This window comes from Malaclemys terrapin, chromosome 1, assembly GCF_027887155.1.
Source record: "Malaclemys terrapin pileata isolate rMalTer1 chromosome 1, rMalTer1.hap1, whole genome shotgun sequence".
In the NCBI taxonomy this organism is placed as follows: Eukaryota; Metazoa; Chordata; order Testudines; family Emydidae; genus Malaclemys; species Malaclemys terrapin.
In genome coordinates, this window is record NC_071505.1 from 189754879 (window position 1) to 189775313 (window position 20435).

At 40.9% G+C, this 20435-nt stretch overlaps 1 protein-coding gene across 8 annotated transcripts in view; it reads left to right on the top strand.

Annotated features, from left to right (window-relative positions):
* Positions 1 to 20435, top strand: part of ITSN1 (intersectin 1) — a 209889-nt gene that overhangs the window by 56390 nt on the left and 133064 nt on the right. For 6 of the 8 annotated variants that reach the window (XM_054048532.1, XM_054048525.1, XM_054048558.1 and 3 more), the window contains 4 exons: positions 9446 to 9606; positions 12482 to 12661; positions 13391 to 13484; positions 19071 to 19171. In XM_054048532.1, coding sequence (XP_053904507.1) covers positions 9446 to 9606; positions 12482 to 12661; positions 13391 to 13484; positions 19071 to 19171 — 536 coding nt within the window. The remainder of the gene's footprint in view (positions 1 to 9445; positions 9607 to 12481; positions 12662 to 13390; positions 13485 to 19070; positions 19172 to 20435) is intronic. The other 2 variants (XM_054048540.1, XM_054048550.1) reach the window with 2 other exon arrangements.

Genomic DNA, 20435 nt, shown 5'->3' on the forward strand with positions numbered 1-20435 from the left:
TTGCATATAGAAGGAAACTATGTAGATTAAAAATGTATTGTCCAAAATGTGGGAAGCTACTAATGAAATAATATCACCTAGCTAGATATAATGCTTTCCATTAGTAGATCTCAAAGCGCTTTCAAGGAGATCATTATCATGTAATGTCTGAATGAACCAGTCACATACAATGTGATGATACTTAATAGTATTCATTGTCAGGTGTATGGCAGTAGTTTGTAAATAAAAGTTGATAATGTAGTTGTAGAAGCCTTCTGGGCAGAACAAATAAGCACTGTTACAAAGGCATTTGCTTTAATATTTTACACCTCACCCCCGCTATTGTACCACTATATCCCAGCATCGGAAATCACTTTAATTGCTTGAACTGACAGTGCCAATTGGATAGGCTCAGCAGAACTGACTTCTACATATGAAAAGTGAGAGATCTGTTTAATGGGGAAACCACCAATTGCTCAGAGTGTGATCAAAGAAATCTCTCAGAGGAGCTTTCTTCAGGCAGTCTCTTTCTGTGATTTATCTTTATGGTTAATCACCTGAGGTCACATATACAAACTTTTTTTTTTTTTTTTTTTTTTTTTCCCCCTACCTACCAGTTACAACTTGGGGTCTGAATAAAGGATGACTAAACCCTGAAGAAAATTTTAATCCGAATAAACATGCTTTTCCTTTGAGTATGCTTGTAGCCTGAGTGGTCTTTTTATTTGCCCTCTCCAGCCATAGGGAAATGTCCACTCTGATCTTCTTGTTGAAACTTAAACTATGCATTTCTTCGATAAAGGAATGATGTTTTAGTTCAGTACAGCAGTTGTGGGGTAATATGCACAAGGCTGAAGTCTAATTGATAGTAATTTGCTATTTGAACTCTCAGTTGATTAGTGTCTCTACTCTAACTATATGTTTTGAGTTCTTCCTATCTGGTTCATCATATAGTGTTTTTAAAGTATTCTGTACAGCATGTGTCTGGTTGCTTGTGACAAATGTATCTGTATTCCCAGTAGAGTAGCAAAAGGCAAAAAGACTTTAGGGAAGTTAATCAAACTCTCGGTATACATACACACCAATATATAGGACTATAGGGAGACATTGCACTTGGTAGCTGGCAGAAGATGGATAGCCCTAATGAATTAGGCTATGTAACAAGTCTACTTTGCTTTTTAACTTTTTCCAGGAGCAATTCTGTTCCTTCTAGCAAAAACTCCATCTTTGTTATAATCTATAAAGTTCCCTTCCTGTTGCCTACAACTTGCTGGGGGGAGGTTCTCTTGCCTGCAATAAGGTTCCCTCAAACCTCTAACATTCTCAGTCTGATATAAGTATCTTGTATTTTCATTCTCTTTGGGCTAGTCTACACTGGCAGTGCTTTAACATGGCTTGTGTATTTGCGGCAGAGCACACTCCAAAAAAACCACTTCCACGAGGGGCGTAGTGACCAGCGCTGGGCTCCCAGCGCTGGTGCACTGTCTACACTGGCGCTTTACAGTGCTGAAACTTGCTGCGCTCACGGGGGGTGTAGACAAGCCCTTTGCTCATACAGCAGGAGATACTGATTTCTTATCTCAATTTCTGGCAGTTAAGTAACTATTGTTTCAGGGAGGCCTCCATCATGGTGAGGTTGTGAGAGGAGGAGGAGGAGACACGCTATAGCTTGCCCTCTCAAAAAAAGCATAATTCTTCCATTTGTCTGGGTTGGTTTTGCTGATCACTTCGACCTGAAGCATTAAGAACAGGAAACACATAAGAATTAAATTGTGAAGAACAATTATTCCAAACACTAGAAGCAGCCCACTGCACATAGGGGGAAGAACAATTCACACTAGACATATTAAATGAAGAAAAATTATAAACTATTGGTACAAATTGAAAGGGTAATGGATATTTAGGTGAGAACTGAGTGGAGCAAACAAGACAATCTTCTGGATTCAGCGCTGACAGGGACTGGTTTCCGCTGACCTCCTGCACCCAGTAGGCGGCGAACCAGGTTTGTAGTCCACCTTCTCCTAAGGGTTCCGTGGGCAAAGATGTTGTGAGGGAGAGCAGGATAACCTGTAAAACAGAATAATACGAGCCCTGCTCAGGGGCATTAGTTTGTTTATTAAGAACTACGTTTGCTGAGCCAGTTATGATGAACTAGCTTGTCACCGGGGATACTTATAGCCACTAAGTAGGTGTTAGGGTACTTGCCAGCCCAGAGAATGGTGGCTTTTATAGGTTCTTGATGGCCGGAGGCTTGGGGTTCTGTAAGCCAAACCAGTTGGCTGGTGTTAAACACGGGGGACCAAGGCGGCTTAGGTGTAGGTGAAATGTGAGGCCAGCGAGAGTAACTTTTGTTGAGTGCGATAAGTACCTGGGGTAAAAATGAGCTCCAGTTTTTAAAATCAAGGTTGGGGTTTGCTGTTCACAGCATAGTTTTAAGGACTGATTTTTTCGCTCCACCACACCATTGCTTTGAGGATGATATTTGGTATGGATGTGAAGGGAAGCCCCCCATCCAAAAATGAGTTGTTCAATGCTTTTGCTGGTAAAGGGTGGCCCACCATCTGCTTGGACTTCAGTGGGAGTGCCCCAGGCAGCTGCTGTTTGCTTAAGAGCCACAGCGACAGAAGCAGCATTGGTTTTAGTAAGAGGGGCACAAAGTTTGCTGAGACCCCAGATCGACAGTAACTAAGGCTTTTGGAAAACGACGAGCACCTGGCAGGGGTCCTATTAAGTCAATTTGCCAACGTACTACCTGGGGCAAAGTGTTCTGCAGCGTATGCAGAGCGCTCATATCTGGGACGATTCATAGTTTTTACCTGCACACACTGCAAGCAGGACTGAACAATGAGCTCGCACTGACTGCGGCTAACGTCAGGCTTGTGGTCAGAAAAGCCAGATAACAGGCCGTACAATTTTGTGGGTGGTAAGTGTCCCCATTCTTCGTGGAGCCAGCGCAACAGCGGGTCGGCCTTTGGGGCGGGATTTGCCATATGAACTTGGGAGACCGCTCTCATTCTTTGATCAAGACTGGAATGCAGGGGGTTAGAGTCTGGTCGATGAGAGGGACAGTGCATAGCAAACCAAGGGTGAGAGAATTTACGAATTAGGGCAAAAATTTGGTCCCACATCTTAACAAAAGCTGAGGGAGAGGCTTGCTCAATTAAAATATCTAAACAAAATTGAGAATCGATACCTAAAACAACTTGCTTGTTGGCAGAGTGGGCATTAGCAACATGCTGGGCAGCTAAAAGAGCGCCCTGCACTTTGCATTTTTGTGCGGAGCAGGAGAGGGGCAGTAACTGCACATTAAAGTAATTACATGTGAAACAAAGAACTCCCGCCCGAGGGGATGGTGAGGTGCCACCGTCAGACGCAACCCAGGGATCATATTTTGCTTCAATGCATAACGGTTGGTGAGATGGGGGGGCTAAGATGTTATCGCTGGGAGTTAGGGTCCATGCCTGCCAAGCTACCTCAACCTGGAAACATAGAAGCTGCCAGGTGCGAGTAGTGCCATGAAACTCGGGTGGAGGGGTACTTGTAAGCCACGGGATTAAATGAACACGTTGTCCAGACAAGGTACCTGGGATAGGGACTTGGGACCAGTGACGAGCACTGGACGCAGCCAGTAGCATTTTTCCCACCAGACCATAGTTATACTGGGGTCCAGACAAGCGATGGGCCCAATTGTAAATGGCATTACCATGTTGCAATACAGTGACCCCTACATGGTGTTTTGTGATAAACAAAATGTTGAGGGGTTCTTGGGAATTAAAATGGGCAAGGGGGGGGTTAGAGGCGAACCAGCCAGCTAGCTTCTCTAAGCTTTTTTTGTGCTGATGCATTCCACACTTCTCGGGAGCGTTTAGAAGAGAGAGAGCTTTGTAGGATTTCTAGGTTAGAAATTAATTGCGCCGGAATATATTGGGGGGTGATAATTAAGGAGACCTAGTAGTTGCTGAAGCTCTCCTTTATTTTTTGGAGGGGCTTCTGTCCAAGGGTCTAATACACTGGCTGGGGCTTGTGTGTGAGTGGTGGGAGTGAAATGGAGTCCCAAGAATGAGAATTGCTGGCTGACCTGCAGGTGGCTCTTTGTTTTGTTAATTTGCCACCCGTCTGCTTCTAATGCATCTATTAACATTTGGGTGGTACTTTGAACTGCTTGTGGATTGGGCCCACAAATGACAATGTCATCTATATAGGCTAACACGGACACATCCTGTAGGGGTTTTACCTTTTGTAATGTGATATTAAGATGGGACGATGCAAGTGCAGGTGAATTACAGAACCCCTGTGGGCAGACTTTCCATTTATATTGGATGCCCTTAAAAGCAAAATTTAAGATTCCTTGTGTGTCCTGGAGTGCAATTTGGTAAAACATATCTTTTAAATCAAGAGTACATGCCCACTGATTACTTTCATCGCTTAGTTGCCGCTGTATTTCTGGAATGGTGACAGAGCTGGAAAATGCGATAGGCTTTACACAGCTGTTAGCTTGTCTATAATCAATGACAAGGCGATATTTAGAGGGATCGCCGGGCTTGGGAATACCCCAACCCGCGGACAGAAAGGTGGATGCAGTAACCCTTTCTATCTTTTTCTCTTCTAGAAGCTTAGTGAGCAAAGCTTCAATAAGGGGAAGCCCTTCGGATTTTGTGGGGATAGGGGAAAATTTCCAAGGCTGGGAGTTAACTACTTCGAGGGTATAGGGGGAATGATCGCCTACGGTTATAGGGAGGGCTTGCAGAATTTGATTACGCAATTTAAATTTTTTAATATCTGAGACACCTAACAGATTTTTTTGATCCTAACAAGGCTTTTATTTTTCTTACGTATTTTTCGTGGGCAATTTTAACCCAAACCACGGGTTTTTCTTGTACTGCATTGAGGCCTTGAACAAACATAAAGGAGCCAGTAGGACAGTGGAGAACGTTGGGCTCAATAATGCTAACTTGAGCTCCAGTGTCTAATAAAAAGGAGGTGGGGGTGTCACCGTTAACTAACAGGGTGGCGTATGGGCGTTCATCGGTGGGATCTTTAATTTGGGACGGGCAGCATCCGGCCCCTATTCATTTTTTGACCTAACGTAGTCCTCCCAATTTTTCCAGCCTAGCTGTTTGGCTATATTTTGCTGCTCTTGGTCTGACATTTTACGCAGGGCTTCTTTGGGGATTCCTTTGTTAAGAAGGAAGCCAAATCGTGCCCGTTCAGCTTTAGTTCGCTCAGGATATTTTTGGGATTAAACTGACTCTTTGGAGGGTTTTTTGGTGGCGAATCAACTGGGAGGACAACAGGCAGGGGTGGCAGTGACAACTTAATTTTACTAACTACTTCAAATAACATTAAGATGGATCTGCGAACAACCGCATGCAAGTGCAGCATGGCACTGGTGTCAGCTCCAGGGGCAGCTTCTAATGCTAAATCAACTGCCTCTGCTGAGACAGGAATTTGGGTGGGATCAGTAACGTGTATAAAGGGTGTGGCCACCAATTGCTGTTGAACAGTTAAATCAAGTGGGTTTTGTAGTGGATCCCACAGGGCAATGGAGGCTCCTGCGATTGCCCATATTAAATCGTGTGGAGTAACTAAGGCTCCCAGGGGGATATACAATCCTTTAAAACTGCCTTGCATTGCTAAAATGGCAGCTGCCGGGGTGGTAAGTGGCCAAATGCGATTATTTAATAAAGCATGACCCGGGAAGCCTCGTGCCCAATTGGCCGTTTTGGCTAAGATGCCAGCCTCCTCACGGTCCACCAATTCTGCTCTGTGTTCTAAGGCTAGCCGCCCGACCCAAACCATTGGTGCCTCATCGGCTTTTCGTTGCGTTTCCTTTAAAAACTCTTTAAGTTCGGCCTTAGTACGTGTTCGCAGTTCAGTAACCTGCGTGGTGTTGCCTGTTTGTGCATCTATTTTAGTTATCGCAATAGGCAAAGCTTCTGCTACAGTTTCAGATTCAGTAAATTCTGGGGCTGTTGGCAGAGCTGGATACAGAGGAGTTTTAGGAGCTTCATATGGGGATGGTAAAATTTTCTGAGAGGGACTTGGGGAGGGGGAGGTAGTGATGGGCTCTACCTTTTCTGTCTTCTCCTCATTATCATCTTTAGGAGAGCTTGGGGCTGCCTTTTTAGCTGCAAACATTGTGCCCCCGTGGAGGACAGAGCACAGATCGAGGGCCTTACATATCATGCTAAACAGGACGGTTGAAACATCCTCAGATTTTATATTCATCGGATCGCAGTTTTTTGGTTTTCTTAATTAAATCTAATTCTTTTATCATCTGGCATAATAATTTGTGTGCCGGAACAGCAGGTATTACCCGAGTTGGGGGAATCAATTTGGAAACGGTACCTCCAGATTTTCTAACAATGCGGCTACACTCTCTCCAAAGCTGAGAGGGATCTGCAGCACTGAGGTTCTCCACAGTCTCCGTGCACTGAGGCTGTAGGGAACAATCAGCTCGCTGGCACCTAAAGCTTGGGTGGCACCGAAGGCGGCATCCCGTATCTGCCAGGGTTAATGGTACAGTATAGCCTTTTAGAGTTTTACCTGAGCCAAGGGAACGGATCCATTCTATTTTTTGGATCAGTCGAATTTTGGCTAGTAAAAAGGTGAAACTGCAAATGTTGGAACTGTTCAGTTTCATCGTCTGCAGCGTGCCACGGTCATGGCCCAACTCCCTTGCATCCTGGTCGTGACGCCATGTGGATTGCCACGGGCACGCAGGGGCGAAAGAAAATGCAGGCCTGTTATTTACCAGGCTGCACGTGGCGATAGACTATATTGGTAAGGGATGCAAAGAGAGTATGGGTCACAATGCAAACTGCGTGAGCGCGCGCACACACACACACACAAAATCAATTTAAAGTTTTATTGGGGATAATTACAGGGGGTAAGGGAGCAGCATTTAATTAGCTAATAGAGTTAATAAAACTTAAAACACACAATGACTAAAATATCTACTAACAATATTTATAAACAAAGATGCTGCATTTAGTAATAACTGATACTTACAAATACAAACCAACGCATAACGACCGGCAAACGTAGACACTCTGTTTGAAACACGTGAGCTTAGAGAGAGGCTTCGAGGTGATCAGGCTCGGTTACGGGTGTACACAGGATACACAGGATTCGTTTTTCTTTCTCCTCTCCCTGCCTGCACATGGCAGGCAGGCCCATAAAGTACCAACTATGACATCATAGAAGTGTCATAGGGGATGGGGCCCAAAACCTGTTTGTGTTCGTTTCTGATTGGCACAAGCAAAGTTTACACCAAGTAGGGGAGCAGGTGCCTCAAAGTCTGGCTTCACCCCCAAAAGGTGAGGAAATGCATATTGTTTTAGAATGCGTGCAACACTGAATGACAAAAGAAGAGGCCAGGGCAATACCGGTATGGGCAAGTTTTACAAGATGCAGACAGGAACTCATCTCAACCATCTCAACAATCTCATCTCTTCATTCTGACTGTTGGGAATTACTTACTTAGCTGTCATGTCACTGCTACACAGAGCCTTTATAACAGCTGAAGCTATATCATACTAGCAACTTTATAAGTAATGACTGAAACGTACATACTCAGTTCTGATGATGCTACTAATTAGTCTTTAGAAATCTCAGCCAGTTAACCAAGCTGATTCAAGTCCCAGAGAGCTAGGCAGATCATATATCCAGCTACTGAACAGCAGGCAACATTCATCTGGAATATTTGAGTGAACTTCCCTGGGCGAGAGATGAGAGAGAAGGCATGGGGGCGGGAGGAACAGTCTCTGTAGCAAGTGCTCTTGCCTCTGGAATTCTCTTCCACTAGAAATATGCGTACTAGCTGGGCCACATTCAAGAAGTGCTTCAGTTTCTAACTCTAAATTCCAGAGCCCTTAGCATACAGAGATGGCTTTCTCATTCCTCTCTGTAAGTTTGTAGTGCCAGATTTTTTGACTGGTGTAAATCAGCATTTGGGGGGGGGGAAGGAGGAAAAAAAGCTTGGTTAGTTTTGAATCAAAACTGAATTAGGTAATTTTTTCTCATTGTAATGAAAAACAGGAAATTTTGTTCAAGTCCAAATAAAATGTCAGTTTGAAATGACATCTTTTAAAATTTTTGTTTTCAGAGAGGGTTTTTAGCAGAAATTATTTGCCAAATTTGACCTGAACTCTTAAATAGTTTTGGTGCCCCGAAAAAGTCATTTTGGGGTGGGTTTGTCATTTGCAGAGCCAGGCTACATGGAAGACAATGGATCTAGGCTGATTTGCACTTGCTGAAAATCTGGCCCATAGCGTTATGGAGGACTGGGAGTTTCCCTGTTCTTGGCGAAATATTGCTTGTCATCTCAACCATGTCTAGTATGCTTCGAGAGTACACTGATGGCACTGATATAGCAACAAATTGGCTTCAGGTTCTGTCTTACAAATTTCCCCAGCTTTGCCTCCAGTCATGTGGGCAAAGTGTTTACCTTCTCAGTTATTGAACTTCATTAATTATTGCCAATCCAGGAAGTTCCTTTTGATGACCCTTAATTTACTTACATAAATACTTTCCTTGGTGCTGATTTCATTGTAAATAAACTCAGAGTTTAACTAGACTGCCTAGCCTATCAGCTGGGCATCTGGTCACAGTATTGTGTTGCCCCTTCCATGGCTGGCTGGCTATCTATCTATCTATCTATCTTTTTAGTTTGAAATAATCCTAAAATTTTGTACTGGAGTTAGAATAATTTTTATTCTCTCTAAGGAAAGCAACATAATGCAACTCTTAATTTTTAATTGCTTAAATCATTAACATGCGTTTACTTTTTTTAATTTTTGTTCCCAGTTGCAGGAGCTAGTGTTGTCCCTCTTCATCTCCTCCTGCCCTCCCCACCCCCTGCTGCGCACTGTTTTCTTAAACAGTCCCCTTTTTGTTTCTTCATTTGATGTACTGTAAAGTCAGAGACTACTCTACATGAAAGCCTATTCAAAAACTGGCCTCAATGTTTTATACTTACACTATTGTCTAACTGGAAAAACTCATTTGTATACTCTGCTATAATGGTGTTTAGTACAGAGCATGCATTTAAAGAGCAATTTATTATAGAACTAGCTGAAGTACAAATTTGTTGACTAAGTCATTTGGATCCCTGTGGTGCTGTGTGCAGTACCATGTCGCTTTAATTTGTGCAATTTAGCAAAGTTTCTGTAGAATTACACTAATCCTTTTCTTTCAGCTTACCATACTGTAGCTCCCTTATGGAGTGAAATATAACTTAGAAAAATCACAATTTCATCATTCAAAGGAAGAAATTGAGAAGTTTTCAGTTTATTCTTTAAATGGTGGCTTAGTAACCCTGGTTCTGCTCTACGGAATTCCTCTTTAAATGGGAATCAGATGATTCTTGAGTTTCTTGGTATGTGTGGGGTTTTTTCTTTGCTTGTGGGAGACTTCACAAGGTCATAATTTAAAAACATAATTTGTAAATCCTGCTTATTTGTAGGGCACTGGCTGACATGAACAACGATGGGAGGATGGACCAGATGGAGTTTTCTATTGCTATGAAACTTATCAAACTAAAACTACAAGGTTATCAGCTCCCCTCTGCACTCCCTTCTGCCATGAAGCAGCCTCCCATTGCTATTCCTGGTGCACCAGGGTTTGGTAAGAGCAGAATTTGTTTCTAGTTTTGTGGTATGATAACCTCTATAAAAGTTTTTGTTTGGGGTGTTTATATTTTGATTTATTTCAGTTTCTAAAATTGGAAAAGGTACTACTTTACAATCAAAATGATATATAGTTTAAAAACATTCTAATGAGCCTGGCTCCTTAGCATCCAGGCATAATCAATAACAAGTCAGTTTTTCCTGCTCCATTTCAGACCTTGCTTCTCTCCCTCTGTATTCTCACCAAATATTAGGAAAAGCAGATGGGCCTTGCACCATTCTGTGAAGATCAACCGAGCTGGGCTGTTTCAGACCAAGGGGAGTGAATGAATTCCGAAGTTGGGGGCCCTCAATGAGACCACCTTGCTGGCAGTTTTCTTAGGTCTTCATTAATGGGTTCCAGCTCTAATACCTCTGCCACAGTTACGATCAGCGATCTTGATTTAATTTAAACAGAATAGTGTGGGAGCAGTCCACACCTGTTGGCCTATGCAAAAAGTGGCATTAATAATATCCAGACTGGCTACTGCTTCTCTTGTTCTTGTAACTGGTATTGCTGAAGTGGTCATGACACCAAAGAGAGGATTGGGTAATGCAGGATTGAAATAAATGGGTGGGTCAAAGCCTGGGACCTCATGCTTAACATGTTGAGTTTCTTCTGCATTCTGGTGTTGAGAGCCACTTTACATGTAACCTTTAGTTTGCAACATCTCATCATCAGATGCCTGGTCATTGTGATCACCATAAAGAGTGAATTAAATAAATAATGTACAGAAGCTCCGTTCCGTTTCTAAATGCCTTGCGTAAGTCGAGTTTTGCGTAAGTCGGGAATGTATCTCCGACAACTACGCCAAAAAAAACCCCACCAAAGGGCACTTACGGAACTTTTTCTGTAAGTCAGGTTTGCGCAACCCGGGGAGCATCTGTTTTTGGTAAGTGTTGCAACTAAACTCTCACCCTTTAAAGCCTGTATATCTGCTAATTAGTTATTTTTCCCCCCTCCCCCCACACCAAACTTTTGCTGTTTGGTTTACTTCTAAGTGAAGTTCAAAACAACAAATATTGTACTTAAGGAAGAAAAAGCATAATAAAGATTGAAATTTAACTTATTATGAAGCAAGAAATCCAGCAAATAATTAGATTTTTCTTCTCCTAGCTCCACTGTAGACCTGCTCCCAGCTGCGTGCACGTAGCCTCACCTCTTTCCCCAGTGGAATCACTGAATCTCCTTGACCTCCATTTGTCATCTGTGCAGCTGTGCTCATACCTAAAATCTCTTATTACTGTGCTTTACCCTATTAGCTTTGCATTGCTTTGTTTTGGCAGTAGGCTGCAAGCAGTTCTCCTGAAACTCATTCTTTTTGGACGGTGGCTAAATGTAGATTTTCGGTTCTCTACCCACCAGTGTTTGACAGTACCACTCTTCATCTAGCACACAGTGAACAATTTTCTATAGCAAATTCTTATATTTCTTTGGTTAGCACTGCAGTCACATAATCCTATTGTGATGGGTTGGATCACAGAAACCCCCCTGAGAACTGCCACCCAGTGTGCCAAGACTACTTCTATCCCTGTTTTCCCTGCCAGCTCAGGACTCCAGCACCCTGTCTTGCTGAGCCAGACACTCCAGTCTGCTCTAACACAGACCCAGGGTCTGAATTACTTGCCCCAAAGCTGCAGGTTTACATGAAAACAGCCCACAGAAGTGTGCTTGTCTTTAGCACTCAGATGCCCAACTCCCAATGGGGTCTAAACCCAGATAAGCTTTATACAGGGTAAAACTGATTTATGCAGGGTAAACTCATAAATTGTTCGCCCTCTATAATACTGGTGGAGAGATGTGCACAGTCGTTTGCTCCCCCAGGTATTAACACATACATTGAGTTAATTAATAAGTAAAAAGTGATTTTATTAAATACAGAAAGTAGGATTCAAGTGGTTCCAAGTAGTAACAGACAGAACAAAGTAAGTTACCAAGCAAAATAAAATAAAATGCGCAAATCTATGTCTAATCAAACTAAATACAGATAATCTCACCCTTAGAGGTGCTTCAGAAAGTTTTTTCCTCAGACTGGACACCTTCCAAGCCTGGGCACAATTCTTTCCCCTGGTATAGCTCTTGATTCTTCATGATGGCTCCTCTCTCTCCCTTTGTTCTGTACCCCTCCCCCTTTATATATCTTTTGCTTAAGGCGGGAACCCTTTGTCACTCTGGGTTTCCACCCCCCCTCACTGGAAAAGCACCAGGTTAAAGATGGATTCCAGTTCAGGTGACATGATCACATGTCACTGCAAGACTTCATTACCCACTTGCCAGCACACACACATACAGGAAGACTCACAGGTAAAAAGACAGCCATCTGCAGACAATGGTCCTGGTTAATGGGAGTCATCAAGATTCCAAACCACCATTAATGGCCCACACTTTGCATAATTACAGTAGGCCCTCAGAGTCATATTTTATATTTCTAGTTTCAGATACAAGAGTAGTACATTTATACAAGTAGGATGATCACATCCAGTAGATTATAAGCTTTGTAATGATACCTTGCAAGAGACCTTTTGCATGAAGCATATCCCAGTTACATTATATTCACTTATATTTTTATAAAACCATATAGACTGCAACATCACACCTATAATATACATACACTATGAAATATTATGCCCTGCTCCCTAAACCATTTCATGTTGCCATCACTATCTGAGAGCTTGGTAACCCTGGGATTTTTTAGAGTCTTTATCTTCACCTCAGCCTGCTGTCTAGTTCTAGGTTTATTGTTGTATAACTCTGCAGTCTGCAAACTCCTTAAATTCATTTCTGATACAAATGATTCTAAATTAGAAAAATGTCTACTTTTTCTTGTATGCAGGTATTGGGGGCATTGTCAGCATGCCATCTCTTACAGCTGTAGCCCCAGTACCAATGGCGTCCATTCCAGTAGTAGGAATGTCTCCACCTTTAGTATCTTCTGTTCCTACAGCAGCAGTGCCTCCCCTGGCTAATGGAGCTCCTGCTGTTATACAACCTCTGCCTGCTTTTGCTCATCCTGGTATGCTGCATACTGACACTATATATTTACTTTTTTTCTGTTAACAAATTGTTGAGCAATTTTCTTTGTATCCAAAAAGCGAGAATATGGTATTAGTAACTTATTATTTAAAATAATTGCTTTATTTAGGGAATACACTTAAATTGGGTTAATTCAAATAGGATTAAAAGTTTTAAACCTTAAACAAAAAACTTAAACCTTCAGTAGAAGATATCTAGATTTATTATATTTTAAAACTACTTCGATTTTTTGGATATTTCTATACACAAACCAACAATCACCATGAATGAAACGTTAGCACTCTAGTAAAAGTACAATAAAATTAGCTTGCCCATCATCCAGAATTGATACCTACATATTGGTGCTCCTTACCTATTTGTAACCATTAAGATAATACTGTTCTTTGGATTATTTTCAAAGTACCAGACTATACAGTGTGCCAATTTTCATTTTATAAAGTAAGCTGCTCTTTAATGTATCAACCAGATTTATATAAAGAATGCAAATTCAGGAAGTCATGAAGGTGATGTGTGTTCTATTTTTTGTGGGGCAGAAGAGAGGTTGCTAATTTATTTTTGTATTGGGAACATTACCTAAAAAAACTCCAAACTGATTTTAAAATCATAATACTTGTTTTGTGGGGTTAGCAGTTAGTTGTCTATCCTTGTGAATTGTACAGATATGTTTCAAATTTTCTTTTCAGAATTAACATTATTCTTACTATTACAGCCACATTGCCAAAGAGTTCTTCGTTTAGTAGATCTGGACCTGGGTCACAGTTAAACGCTAAACTGCAAAAGGCACAATCATTTGATGTGGCTAGGTAAGTAAGTGTAGAGTCTGTGCATGTGTGAAATATGCTGTAGCAGGCAGTACTGCCTTAGACTCTAATAGATTAATACCATTCTTCATTAAACTTCACTTCTGTAATTAAGAAAATCAAGACTTGTCAAGTTATTACTTCAGAGATTTAATAGAATATCTTCTTTAAATGTGAAATACCAGATTAGTTACAAACCATTGAAATAGAGCATTTAACTGTTTTTTAAAAGTTTCAAATCACATTACAACATGAGGCTTTTGAGTGTGTACAGAAAAGTTTGCTTCCTTTCATATCACAAGGCCCCTCCTTTTGTGCTGCAGAAAGATAACACGTTTTTCTTAGAAAATAAAGAGAAGTAGTTTCAGAAGTAAAATATTAAAATGTGGGAACTGTGGGAGTCCTGTCCAGAGACTAACTCTTCCTTGTAAGTTTTTCCTTATTTGTAAGAATTTATTAAAAGACTGGTCCAAGGAGACATAAAATATTGACTTAGAGAACTTCAAAGAGGAAGGGGAGTTAATAGTTGCAATATAGTGTTGAGGACTAAACAGTTGCTCAAATTCCTGTGGATTTCAGGGAAGAAAATAATTGCTTCTTCACATGCCATTTTTAAGTGTTTTAAATTTTGTTTGGCTTTTAATCTTAGCTCTCCAGGTAAATTGTCCTTGGAAATTTCTTGTGTCACAGTATGAGATGCTAAATGTCACTATTACTTTGTCTGTAAATGAGATTAAAAATGCCTGCAACTCAAACCTTTGTTTGTCTCAGAGTATTGTTGGGAGCACAGTGGAAGCAGTATGCTCTAATCCCCACACGGGGAGGGGAGTGTACCCCTTCCACCAGTGTGAAGTAACAGTTATTAGCTCCATAGAGACTGACATCTAGGACTCTTTAGGTAAAAGAACTGGATATTCCTTAAGACAGCTATCACAGTTATAAGGCAAACTTCACCTCTGACTCTCTGGTCTTCTAGAGCTGGGTGAGATACGGTTTTCCTTTCCTGTAAAACCTTTGAGATTTCAAAAATTTTCCTGTTACATATTGGGATGAACCTGAGACATTTTGAAGTTTTGAGGTGGAAGAGAATAGGAGAGTGGGCAGACTATTCAGGGATTGGTTTCTCTAAATATCTCAGTGGAGCTGTTCCACTGTATATGAAAAGTATTCACTGGATCAGAGAGACACTAACTTTATAGTCCAGCGAATAGTACAGTCACTTGGGATGTGGGAGACCCAGGCTAAAGTCCGTGCTCTGAGTCAGACAGAATGCCCTAACCATCATGCTATTAGCTATTCTGTGGTGATTAGTCTCTCTCATTTTGATCAGAAATTCCATCATTTAAACAGGAATGGTCCCACAAAGTTTTGGTTTTGATGAATTGGCATTTTCTGATGAGAAAACATTTTTAGTAGGGCTGTCAGTTAATTGCAGTTAATTTGTTTTGAATTAAGTGGAGTTAACTCAATTAAAAAATTAATTGTGATCGCAGTTTTAATCACACCGTTAAAGAATACCAATTTAAATTTATTTTAAATATTTTGGATGTTTTTCTACATTTTCAAATATACTGATTTCAATTACAACACAATACAAAGTGAACAGTGTTCACTTTATATTATATTTATTTGCACTATAAAATATGATAAAAGAGTATTTTTCAATTCACTTTATACAAGTACTGTAGTGCAGTCTCTTTATCATGAAAGTGCAATTTACAAATGAAGGGGTTTTTTTTTCCCCTGTTGCATTGTTTTGGTTTTGAGTGCAGTTATGTAAAACTTTAGCACCTACAAGTCTATACTGCTGATGACTGGTTCTGCTCGATAACGATTCAAAGCAGTGCAGACTGCTGCATGTTCATTTTTCATCATCTAAGTCAGATGCCACCAGGTTAATTTTCTTTTTTGGTGGTTCAGGTTCTGTAGTTTTCCGAATCAGTGTTGCTCTTTTAAGACTTCTGAAAGCATGTTCCACGCCTTGTCCCTCTCAGATTTTAGAAGGCACTTCAGATTTCTGAAACCTTGGGTCAAGTGTTATAGCTCTTTTTAGAAATCTTATATTGGTACCTTCTTTGCATTTTTTTCAAATCTGCAATGAAAGTGTTCTTATATTGAACATATGCTGAGTTGTCATCCAAGACTGCCATAACACGAAATATATGGCAGAATGCAGATAAAACCTCAGAGCAGGAGACCTATAATTCTCCCCCAAGGAGTTCAGTCGCAAATTTAATTAACACATTATTTTTTTAATGATAGCCATCAGTATGGAAGCATGTCCTCTGGAATGGTGGTAAAAGCATGAAGGGACATACGAATGTTTAGTATATAAACATGGCATGTAAACACCTTGCAATGCCAGCTGCAAAAGTGCCATGCGAATGCCTGTTCTCACTTTCAGGTGACATTGTAAATAAGAAGCAGTCAGCAGTATCTCCCATAAATGTAAACAAACTTGTTTCTCTTAACAATTGGCTGAACAAGAAGTAGGACTGAGTGGACTTGTAGGCACTAAAGTTTTACATTGTTTTATTTTTGGATGCAGTTTAAAAAAAAAATCTACATTTGTAAGGTGTAAATATTTGTAAACAAAAATAATATAAAGTGACTACTATATACTTTGTATTCCATGTTGTAGTTGAAATCAATATATTTGAAAATGTAGAAAAGATCCAAAAATATTTAAATAAAATGGTATTCTGTTATTGTTTAACTGTGCAATTAAAACTGCGATTAATCATGATTAATTTTTTTAATTGTTTGACAGCCCTAACTTTTAGAGTTCTAGCACGAGCCCCACTACCCTGAATCTGTTGACCTGTGCTGCAGTTCTTGTTCCCACCATTGGCTCCAAAATGCAGTGTAGACATACCTTCTCAGACTTGAGCTCTGGGCTGCTGTTCCCTGTGATCAGTCATGATTATCTCAGCAGGCCTGACTTCTCTTCAGTGCCTGCAGTTCTGTTCTCTCTGGGAACAGACACCGTGCTTTAAGAAGGCGTTCTATCCACTCATTACCAAAGTATTACTTGGAACCAAAATGTTTTAGAGAACAGATCTTAAAACAATAAACTAATCTCTACACATTGCTGCCTCTCTAAAGCTTAACATTGCAGGTAGCAGGAAAGGTCCGTTTTCTTCAGACTCCCTCCATAGATCTGTTCTCTGTGTCAGCCTGTCCCCCCTTGACACCTCTTCACAGTTGACAGCTCCTCCATTCCTCTCTTTTTGACTGTTCAGTGTTTGTTTGGAGGATACTTGTCTAGATCCATTGTGACAGGTTTTAGAGTGGTAGCCGTGTTAGTCTGTATCAGTAAAAAGAATGAGGAGTATTTGTGGCACCTTAGAGACTAACAAATTTATTTGGGCATAAGCTTTCGTGGGCTAAAACCTACTTCATCAGATGCACACAGTGGAAAATACAGTAGGAAGACACACACACACACACACACACACACACACAACATGAAAAAATGGGGGTTGCCATACCAATTCTAACGAGACTAATCAATTAAGGTGGGCTATTATCAGTAGGAGGGAAAAAAAACTTTTGTAGGACTGTAAGCTTACAGACAGCCCCCAACCTGAAGCAAATACCAGCAACCACACAACAAAAACACTAACCCAGGAACCTATCCTTGCAACAAAGCCCGTTGCCAACTCTGTCCTATTCAAGGTACACCATCATAGGACCTAACCACATCAGCCACATCATCAGGGGCTCGTTCACCTGCACATCTACCAATGTAATATATGCCAGCATGCACCAGCAGTGCCCCTCTGCCATGTACATGGGCCAAACTGGACAGTCTCTACGCAAAAGAATAAATGGACACAAATCAGACGTCAAGAATTTTATAACATTCAAAAATCAGTTAGAGAACACTTCAGCCTCCCTGGACACTCAATTACAGACCTAAAAGTCGCAATTTTTCAACAAAAAACTTCAAAAACAGACTCCAACGAGAAACTGCAGAACTGGAATTAATTTTCAAACTGGACACCATTAAATTAGGCTTGAATAAAGACTGGGAGTGGATGGGTCATTACACAAACTAAAAACTATTTCTCCATGCTAATTCCCCCCGTACTGTTACTCACACCTTCTTGTCAGCTGTTTGAAATGGGCCATCCTGATTATCACTACAAACGTTTTTCTTTCTCCTGCTGATAATAGCCCACCTTAATTGATTAGTCTCGTTAGAGTTGGTATGGCAACCCCCATTTTTTCGTGTGTATGTATTTATATAATAATCCTACTGTATTTTCCACTCCATGCATCTGATGAAGTGGGTTTTAGCCCACGAAAGCTTATGCCCAAATATATTTGTTAGTCTCTAAGGTGCCACAAGTACTCCTCGTTCTTTTTGTAGATCCATTGTGTTGCTTTCCACATTGTTTTTCCCAGAGCCCCTTATTAAGCTACATCAATACAGGAAAGTCTTATAACTTGTTATACAATAACTTCACTGACCAGTTCACATGCACTGTTCATAAAACTATTATATCTTAGTATTCTTAGATTATTATATAGCAGCTCCATATCTTTCACCACAGCCATCCAATACTGGGGAATAAACAGGAAGAGATTGCGGGGGACAAATGCACACAAATATGGTGGCTTTTCAGCGATCAATATTTTAAAAATCTTTTAATTCACCTTTCATCACTTAAATTAAGACATTAATATGTTGTATTCCAGTGCAAAACATAGATGTGCTTTTTTAAGATTAAAAGGAGCTTACAAGTTTAACCACTTCAATTTAAAATAAATATATAGTTGGGGGGGGGCGGGGAATAAGGGATGCAGACTGGCTGAGGCAATGTTAGAATGGAAAATAAGAATCACTACCAGTTTAGTGGTTTCAGTTCTTTTCAGGTCAGTAGGGAAAGTAGTTTCTATGCAATCTGTTCAGTGGCCTATTGGTCTCAGTCCAATTTTTACTGTGTCCTAGTGTCCTGGCATGTTTTGGCAGTCTTAATAGAGGACCAAGGGTTAAATGGGGCTGTAGACTGAACTAACATTTTATTCCTATACCTGCTTTCTCCAGTTCTTAGTATTGAGACACATTGGCAGGCTAGCATCACGAAACTGTCTCTGCAAATAGCTGACCTATTTAAAATACTTGTATTTACTGTTAGCTCTGTTTGTTTCTTTTCAGCTCTGTTTGTTTTTCCTAATCAGCCTCTGGTTGGTTGGTTGCTAGGCTGGAAAGACAGCTGGTTAAGGTTAGCATAAGATGAGATGCTGTTTCTACCAACTACATGGAGGGTTTCCAAGCATACAACTGAACAAAGATTTTGCATATCTTGAGTCTTCCAAAGCACATAGATTATTTACTTCTCTACCTTTCCGAAAAAGCAAAGCTATCTATGACAAGGATGAATATTTGACCTAATTTGGGATAAGAAACATGCTTTTAAAATGCTGAACTGGCTGGGTCACTGTTCTCAATCACAACTTCAGTAGTGTGTCATATTTTTGAAGTAAGAGTTGGGAAAAATTGTTGAAAGAACAAATTCAGATGTCCTCCTGTAGCTTGAAACATTTAAGCGTAATTGAGTTTTTTCTCTCTCCCAATTCCAGTGTGCCTCCTGTAGCAGAATGGGCTGTTCCTCAGTCATCAAGACTGAAATATAGGCAGCTGTTCAATAGCCATGACAAAATGATGAGTGGACACTTAACAGGTATTAGAACAATTTTTATATTTTTTTTATTTTTTGCTTCCATTTGATTGATTGATCTTTGACAATTATATGTCTGTTCATGTGGTGCTTAAATTATGGAAGGCGAGTGACAGCTGAGTTCCCATAGTGAAATGCGAGGGAAAAAATGCTTATTTTCTATATTGTTTTCCATCCGCACTTTGACTACAATTGAGAGCAAACATATGATCATTTGTGAGTGGTTGCTACTTAGGGCTTGTCTACACAGGGAAGTTAGTGTGAATTTATGGCACGCTAGCTACTCTGCACTAACTCCCCAAGTGGACCCTCTTACTGCATTAAAAGAGCCTGCATGAGAACACATTTAGTATGCAGTCAGAGGCTCTTAGTAAAATGAGCAACGGTTGGGGAAGGGAGTTCCAAAGCCACCTAATGCCCCTGGTACAGGATTATGAGAGGTACTGGGCACCTGCAAATTCGATTAACTTCTTGCTAACTTTTTTCCTCTTCTCACTCCTGCTTTCACACTGATTTATTGTAAAGGTGGTCCCTTCTAGCCTTAAACTCTAACTCTGACTCTGAGATCCACGCCCCAGAACTTACTTCATTTTCTTTTTGAAACTTATCCTGCTGGTGTAGTTGGACAGGGCTCCTGATCCCCGTTGACCACCCAAAAAGAAAAGGCCTTTTACAATTGTGGGATTCTTCTTGCCCTCCGTACTCCTTGTTGACAACCTACCAAGTGGGTGAGGAGGCCTGTTGGGTGAAAGTGCTGAGAAGTGATGAACACTTTCACCTGGCTGGCAGGCTGGCAACAAGGAGCTTTCTCTTCAGACCACACACACAGTTGCCTCTGCCCAAGAGAGAACCCACCCCAAATGAGGGGAGGCACTGAGCATGTACAGGAATCCTCCCTCACCCCTATGTCATCCCAAGAGCTTATTGTGAGGTATGAAATTGGTTGTGGCAAACAGTGACTCATGCGACGGACATGGGTGGCTGGATCAAGCTTTGTGTGCCCCTTTCATGAGGGACATTTTCCCCATCATGATAGAAAACTGCCTGTGCAGTAGGAAAAGGTACGTCAAATGTGGGATTACTAACCCGAGCAGCATTCCTTAATCTTAGATATTCTTTTAAAATAACTTCCCTCTTGTACACGGTGACAATTTGTTCTTAGTAGTAGTATGTTCAGCTTTAACACATAGGGACTGATATTTTCCAGGTCAGCCCCTCAAAACTGAGTTCTGCTCTGGAATAATGTTTGCTGATTTTTTGTTTTTGT